The sequence below is a fragment of the Coregonus lavaretus genome, assembly GCF_964263955.1.
Source record: "Coregonus lavaretus genome assembly, chromosome: 26".
Classification (NCBI taxonomy): Eukaryota; Metazoa; Chordata; class Actinopteri; order Salmoniformes; family Salmonidae; genus Coregonus; species Coregonus lavaretus.
The window spans coordinates 25,664,236-25,672,196 of NC_140013.1; the positions used below are offsets into that span (position 1 = coordinate 25,664,236).

Below are 7,961 nucleotides of genomic sequence, written 5' to 3' on the forward strand. Positions count from 1 at the left end.
GCAGCAATTCGACCATGAAGGCCTGATTCACACAGTCCCCTCTGAACAATTGATGTTGAGATGTGTCTGTGACTTAAACTCTGTGACAGATTTATTTGGGCTGCAATTTCTGAGGCTGGTAACTCTAATGAACTTATCCTCTGCAGCAGAGGTAACTCTGGGTCTTCCATTCCTGTGGCGGTCCTCATGAGAGCCAGTTTCATCATAGCGCTTGATGGTTTTTGCGACTGCACTTGAATAAACTTTCAAAGTTCTTGAAATGTTCCGGATTGACTGACCTTCATGTCTTAAAGTAATGATGGACTGTCATTTCTCTTTGCTTATTTGAGCTGTTCTTGCCATAATATGGACTTGGTCTTTTACCAAATAGGGCTATCTTCTGTATACCACCACTACCTTGTCACAACACAACTGATTGGCTCAAAAGCATTAAGAAGGAAATAAATTCCACAAATTAACTTTTAAGAAGGCACACCTGTTAATTGAAATGCATTCCTGGTGAGTACCTCATGAAGCTGGTTGAGAGAATGCCAAGAGTGTGCAAAGCGGTCATCAACGCAAAGGGTGGCTATTTGAAGAATCTCAAATATAAAATATATTTTGATTTGTTTAACACTTTTTTGGTTACTACATGATTCCATGTGTTATTTCATAGTTTTGATGTCTTCACTATTATTCTACAATGTAGAAAATAGTAAAAATAAAGAAAAACCCTTGAATGAGTACGTGTGTCCAAACTTTTGACTGGTAGTGTAAGTCTGTTACTGATGACCAATTAAACAAGGAAATTGGTGGAGAAATCATGCTCATTATGGTAATATCATCTCATTCCTGGCATTGGGAAGTTATTGTTTTGTTCCACACAGCAAATCCTTTAACAGATTACACCTTAAAAAAGGCTGCTGAACACGATAGCCCTGTTGGTGTTACTACAGGAGAGTAGGAAAAGTGAAACAGCATGATGTAAAAGTAGTCACAACGTGATAATGATTGGGTATATTGTGATGATACTACTGTAGATTAAGATCACAGCACAACCCTTACAAAAAAAGATAGCAGTTTTGAAACTGAAGTAAAATTACAGTAACTGCAGTCGACTGCGGTAGTAAAAAAAAAAGGTGTTATTTTGGATGCAGCATTTCCAGCATACTGCAGTTATACTGCACTTTCACTGCAGTCTTTTCTCCTAAGGGAATATTTTGCATGTTTGTTTTAATGGAAAAGCAAACACCAACACACAAAAGGTACAGTCAAAGCCAGAGAAACAGTTTTACTGAGTTTACATGTCTCCTAATTGAGTCCAAATTTCTATGCAGATTATATCCTCCTGTTGTATTTGTTTGTATTAATTTGACTTATTTTCACAATATTTTTGCATAGGCTACATTTTATATTTCATCATTCATGATTCATGACATGCATTACGTCATCAATTTTACTGGAACGTAGAAGAATAAGTTAATGTGGGAACTTCCTGTTTGTCTCAGGTGAGACCTGATATTGGGAGGTCATTGTTTGCGGATGATGGAGTGCTGTGGAAGAGAGGGAGAAACATTACCCATACAGCCAGAAGAGTTCAAGAAGCGATTAGTGAAGTTGAGCAGTGATCCCTCAGGTGGGGCGTCAAGTTTTCAGCTGAGAAAACACAGACTGTGTTTTTTTCTAGAAGGAAGGTTGGGGAGGAAAGTTGTATGGAAGGAATCTGGAGGGTTTAGGTTCCTGGGGGTCTGGTTTGACACTCGAATTACATGGGCGGAGCATATTAACAGAGTAGTTGTCAAAGGAAAGAAAATATTGAATGTGATGCATTGCTTGTCAGGAATAGAGTGGGGGGGGGGGGGGCAGATAGAATGGCGTTGAAAATTGTATATATATAGCGCTTTTAAGGTCATCAATGGATTATGGAAGTATAGCATATGGATCAGCAGCTCAGACATCTTTAAAAAAGCTAGATGTTATCCAGGCCCAAGCCCTAAGAATATGTTGTGGAGCACTCAGGACCTCTCCGGTGGCAGCAATGCAGGTAGAGTTGGGAGAGATGCCGTTAAAGCTAAGAAGACAACAGCTAGCCATGACATATTGGGTAAATCTACAAGGACATAAGGTTACACATCCTACAAAAGATGTGCTCCTAGAGTGCTGGGAACATGAACAGAATCTGAATACAAGATTTGGGTAAATAGGCAATTGCATGGTGAGAGAGATGGGGTTGTTTGGGAGGAAGTTCAGCCGCTCTGTGGTTCTTCCTGCTATCCCACCTTGGTTTCTTCCTCAACCAGTGATAGATCTAGGGTTGCTTGAGAGGGTAAGAGATGTTGAGGAAGGAGTAGATTCAGTTGTAAGTGAACATTTAAGAACACAATACTATGCTTTCTTGAATATATTCACAGATGGATCTAAGGACCCTAAAACAGGGAGGACAGGAGCAGCTTTTAGTGTTCCTGAGTATAAGGTGGCAGTGACGAAAAGAGCAACGGATCATTTATCTGTTTACACAATGGAGTTGTTGGCCATACTATTGGCTGCAGAGTGGGTGGAGGTGTTGAGGCCAGACAGGGTAGTCATCTGCTCTGACTCCTGTGCAGCACTGATGAGCTTAAATTCATGTGTGTCTCAGAGCAGACACAATGTATTGTATGAGGTTTTACAGTGCTTGTATAGGGTGAAACAGATGGGGATATTTGTTATGTTCCTCTGGGTACCAGCTGATGTGGGAGTAGAGGGGAATGAGGAAGTGGATATTATTTCCAAACAGGCTCTTAAACATCCTAATGTTGAGATATAATTGTCAATCAGTAAAGCAGAAGCCAAGGGATTAATAAGAACAGTAGTTAAAAATAAGTGGCAAGAGTTGTGGAACAGGGAGAGTAAGGGAAGACCCCTGTATAAGATCCAGGAAAAGGTGGGGGCAGGGAGGTCCTCAGGCCGAGAGAGAAGGGAGGAAAGTGTAGTCACAAGGCTGAGACTGAGACACACAAGGTACATTGAAATTGGTGGGGAAACATCCGACTGGGAGGTGTGATCATTGTCAGGAGGAGATGGAGACAGTGGAACATGTTCTATTTCAGTGCCAGAAATATATGAGAGAAAGGGAGCGATAGTTATTAGATTTGAGGAGTAATGGGGTTGAAGAGCCAGGATTAAGTGAACTGCTGGGGAAATCTTCAGGGGATGTAGTATTTAATTATGTATTTCGTTTCCTTAGGGAGACGAGATTATTGGGTAGGATTTAGACCTTCACTGTCTCTGGTCCACACTCCAGTCCAGTTGGTGGCGGTAATGCACCTTAAAGTTGGTTGCCAACCGCCATGTAAAAATCAACAGAAGGAGAAAAATAAGAACTTCCTGTTTGTAGTGTGACAGGAAGTGATTAAAAAACATTGGAAGGAACGAAAATATTCTGAGATCTTCTGTTGAAAATGTCAACATAGTCCGTAAGTAAGTTCACATATGATATTTAGCTAACACTGTTTATTACAGTAATGTTTAGAGAGTATGTCAATTGTATCAGAATTTGTACAAAGATAAAGGGCTAGCATTTGGTAATTAACTAACGTTTACGCACAGACAGAGGGGGTGGGGGGTTAGTTATAAATATCTTTGGTGTACGTCTCTTTCCAATGTTGGAAATCCCAGTTAGCTAGCTAACGTTATTAAAACATTGCTTGCCAGCTAGTTTTGTAATGTCATGTTAGGTATTTGACACAAACACACTAAATATTTCCCACTTGAAGCTAGCTGTCTAGCTAAATAATATTGTTAGTCATATTGAAATTGGAAAAATAGTGCCAACTGAAGCTTGTGCCAGAATTAATCCAGTTTGGTTGTAATGATGTTGTGAACTAACTAGTTAACTAAACCTGCTGTTAGAAGGACTGTTTTGGCTATTTAGCTATAACACTACCTGCTGTTTTTTTTGGTTCTAGGTGGTTTGAGACTGGTGTGGCAGCACTACCTACCTTGTGTCCAGCAGCCAGATCACCATGGCGAAGAGGAGGAGCCTGTCCAACCTGGTGGTGTCTTGTAAGTGGGCGTCCTGCACCTTCAAAGGCCACTGCATGGAGGAGCTCAGCGAACACATGTCACTGCACCTGAAGGATCACCTAGGAGACAGAGATGCTATGGAGGAACTAGGTGGGTTGGTGAGAGGACTGGCAGATGACAACTACACCAGTGTCTCAGTATTGTCCCAATAGCTTCCTTTCCCTAGTCTTTTCCGTCAGGTGAAAGCAAATGTATTATTTGGAATCTTTCCGGCCCCTACAGTCTGTCGGTGATTGCAAGGGAAAGTAGTCAAGGACAGGAAGCCTTTGAAAAGTACTGAGACACAGTTGATTATATGCTGATCAGAATATCACTAACAGCACCTACTGCCTTTCGCCAGATAACGTGTGTTGTGTTGCTCCCTCCAGATGACTATGCGTGTCTGTGGGAGGGCTGTGAGTTCCTGGCTATGGGCAGCCCCAGGGAGCTGGAGATCCACGCTCACTTCCACACCTTCCACAACAAACTCAAGTTCATCGGGGAGCAGCTGCTCAAGTCCCACCCCAACTTCCCCAGCTGCACCCAGGACCTCCACAGCAACAACCTGGTCCCTGAGATCTCAGAGGGATTCGTGTGCCAGTGGGAGCACTGTGATGTAAGTTAATAATACAATGGGGGTTGATTCTGCATCCCACTGTTTGACATCTCTCTTATAATCCACTGCCACCCTCAGTGACTCTTTGTATGTGATATACTTAATTTTTGTTGTTGTCTTTTGCTATAGAGTACATTTAACAACCCTGAGTGGTTCTATCGGCATGTGGACATGCACGCTCATTGCACTGGGCTCTCTCCTCTCCCAGACCAGCAGCAGGCCATCTTCTGCAGCTGGAAAGGTACTGCTAGGGGCAAGGAAGGGATCACATTATACTGTATCAGCACAGCCTTTCCTGCTGTAGTGCTGCATTGAATACACTGTATGTTTTGTTGGCCAGCTTCAGCTGATACCCTCGTCATGTGTTTCCACAGGTTGTGATGCATTCTTTAAGATCAAGTACCGTCTGCGGGAGCACCTGCGCAGCCACACTCAGGAGCGTCTGGTGGCCTGCCCCACCTGCGGCTGCATGTTCTCCAGCAACACCAAGTTCTTCGACCACATCCACAGACAGGCCGAGCCAGAGGGTGAATGGGCTCAGCTCTGCCTGGCCAGAAGTCACTGTTTTACAGCTCATAGGCATATATGTTATTGGCTTAGCTTTTAATTTCATTGAATGCCCTCTGATTCTTGCAGAGTCACTGGTGTGTGAGCATTGTGACAAAGGCTTTGCCAATGAGAGACTGTTGAGAGACCACGTACGACAGCATGGTGAGTGTGCTGTTCTCCACCACTTCTCTGTTCAGTATTATTTAGCTCATTTTCCATGTCTGGCTTCGACATGTACATCTATTAGTCAAGCAGATTTAATTTAGTTGTAGTGCTATCAATAGGGTTTGTCAATAAGTTATTTTGATCGGCTGATGATGGCTGTTGTCTGTGTCCAGTTTCTTTCACTGTAAACCTTGAGTGATCTATCCTCTGCCTCTCCCAGTGAACCATATCAAGTGTCCCCTGTGTGACATGACCTGCACCTCTCTCGCCACTCTGAAGATCCACATCAAGTTCCGCCATTGTGACGAGCGACCCTTTCCCTGTGACTTCTGTGAGAGCAGGTTGTTGTCCCACAGACTCATCAGACTCCCCACAACTTGCTGACCCTTATGGACTGTATACATATTGTGTACATTATTTTGCTTACACTCTGTTGTTTATGATGTATGTCTCCCAGCTTTAAGAACCAGCACGACCTGCGGAAGCACATGGAGACCCATAATGAGGGGGCGGCCTACCACTGCTCTGTAGAGGGCTGTGACTACTCCTCCCGCATGGCCCACACCATGAACCAGCACTACAGGAGAGTACATGAGGTACTTCAGACTGCCTGCAGGGGGCGCCAAACACTCATTCAGTGCTCAATAGACCTACAGAATCAAGATCAGTGTCAAAGCTAGACTTTTTCATTTGCAAAAACGCTTTTGGGTTTGTGGAATTTTGATCAAGTGTACTGTACTTGACACTTGTATAATTCTCCTCTGTAGGGTGGAATGGTCTCGAAATACAAGTGTCATCTCTGTGACAAAACCTTCTCTTGGTGTTACACACTCACTCTTCACTTGCGCAAGAAACACCACTTGAAATGGCCCTCTGGACACTCCCGCTTCAGGTATGAACAACACTTAATCTTTCCCTTATGTGATGAGTTAACATGAGTTAGTCAGTTTTACCATAAGGTGGTGGTTGTTGATTATTTGGCTCCACAGATACAAGGAGGATGAAGATGGCTACCTGAGGCTGAACATGGTGCGTTATGAGACAGTGGAGGTGACTCAGGAGATCATGAAGAACATGGCTAAAAAGAGGACGCTCCATAAGGGCCGCGGGTCCAGCAGCCGAGCCAAGAGAGCTGCCACCCGGGCAGACAGGAGTCACGGCTCTCCCCCTGGCTCGTCCTCCCCCTCCTCTTGCTCCTCCTCTTCCTCAGAGCTCTCTGCAGGGGAGGAGACGTCAGCCCAGCCCAGCCCCAGGGGCAGTGACTCACCTGTGTACTGTGTCCTGAGTAACGTGTCTGATATGGGGGATGACCCCGACGCCACCCGGGATGGCTCTGACTCCTGCGGGCCCTCAGGTGCTGTGAGGGCCCTGACTGAGGTGGCCAGGGGTCTGGGGATGGATGTTGTGTGATCACACACACTGACCATCCTTATTCTAGTGGCCCAAGTAAACTCTTGATGCTGCCACCATTGTTGTCTCCAACCTTGATCCTGTAGACTGAAGTAATGATACCAACTTGAATTGTATCTCAATGAATAGGAATATTCCAGGCGATCAATGCAGCCTTTCATATCTAACACACTATGTCATTCCTTTAGGAAACGAGCACTTGGCTTAAAAAAAAAAAATACAGATCCAGTATCTTCTCAGGACCAGTGTTGAAGACCACTAATGTAGCATTACTGAATCACTCCAATGTTACAGCTGTGCTGTATGTATGATGGCTGGGCTTAACCTGGGATGGACTGTTTATTAAAGTTCACTAAACGTTAGTATCTCTGGGAGAGATTTGACAAGTTGACAAGAATGTGAAGATTGTGTTAGTGCTTACTAGCCTGATCAAATGTTTTTATTTGTTAGTGTTTTACAGTATGAGCTTTAATGCGGTGAGGGCGTTAGCAGCTTCAGTTTAGTGCAGCCTCAGAATGTGACCCCATTGACAGCAGTTTTGAAATAACCTCAGGTTTGTAGTGTAGAAGTCTGTCAGATCATGTTTTTGAAACTCTTTTCCATTAAGTTATAGGTCTTAGGTTTTCCTTTATGGTCACTGGATATTCTGATTCCATTAATGCCATAGCATTTGATTTTACATAGTTCTTGTTTGTTTTTTAGATTTGCTAAGTTTTGTCAGTTATTTAAATTTTTGTATGTCCATTTTAGGAACATTACAAACTCATAAGTTAACATTTTATGAACTCATTTGGTGGATCGCACTTTTATGTTGAACAATATCATTGTTCATTCATTTACAGGTGTTTTAAAGGATGTAAATAAATTTAGAGTTTTTCAACACAGTTTGTCCTTTATCTGTGTCATACAGGTAGTAATCAGAATCACAGAATTTGTCTTAAAGCAGTACATTGCTGAGTTACAGTTCTAAGGCAAGCAAGCACACAGAGTAGGGTCTTCTGATTTCTGTCATTAAGAGGCAGTCCTGTGGGGAGCGCCAGACAAGGGGACCAGAGGCGGCAGTGTGCTTAAGGACCCAGGGGGAAGAGTTTTGTTGGGGAGGCTACTCTGGGGGCTCTGTGAGACCCACCCTGGAGATATGTGACCCGGAATAGGTGGAGGTCAGGAGGCTGGGATAGGGGAGATGGCCGCCCAAGGT

At 43.6% G+C, this 7,961-nt stretch overlaps 1 protein-coding gene across 2 annotated transcripts; it reads left to right on the forward strand.

The window, feature by feature from the left end:
- Positions 1-3,356: 3,356 nt before the first annotated feature.
- On the forward strand, positions 3,357-7,647 carry LOC311101697 (histone H4 transcription factor-like). Of its 2 annotated transcripts, none has more exons than XM_084142849.1 (10): positions 3,357-3,434; positions 3,927-4,134; positions 4,413-4,639; positions 4,769-4,880; positions 5,014-5,166; positions 5,276-5,350; positions 5,574-5,694; positions 5,811-5,949; positions 6,121-6,245; positions 6,343-7,647. In XM_084142849.1, the coding sequence occupies exons 2-10, from the start codon at positions 3,984-3,986 to the stop codon at positions 6,761-6,763; spliced, it is 1,524 nt and encodes a 507-aa protein (XP_083998975.1). In that variant the 5' UTR covers positions 3,357-3,434; positions 3,927-3,983; the 3' UTR covers positions 6,764-7,647. The 2 variants fall into 2 exon arrangements, with proteins under 2 accessions (XP_083998975.1, XP_083998976.1); XM_084142850.1 differs by having other exon boundaries at positions 3,369-3,438.
- Positions 7,648-7,961: the final 314 nt, after the last annotated feature.

What these genes read in the sequence shown, in the direction of transcription:
- LOC311101697 (XM_084142849.1), top strand. Translation starts at nt 3,984, where the DNA reads ATGGCGAAGAGGAGGAGCCTGTCCAACCTGGTGGTGTCTTGTAAGTGG. An exon ending in CAGACAGGCCGAGCCAGAGG is followed by an intron (nt 5,167 to 5,275) that starts GTGAATGGGCTC and finishes TGATTCTTGCAG; the next exon opens with AGTCACTGGTGTGTGAGCAT. An exon ending in TGTGACTTCTGTGAGAGCAG is followed by an intron (nt 5,695 to 5,810) that starts GTTGTTGTCCCA and finishes TATGTCTCCCAG; the next exon opens with CTTTAAGAACCAGCACGACC.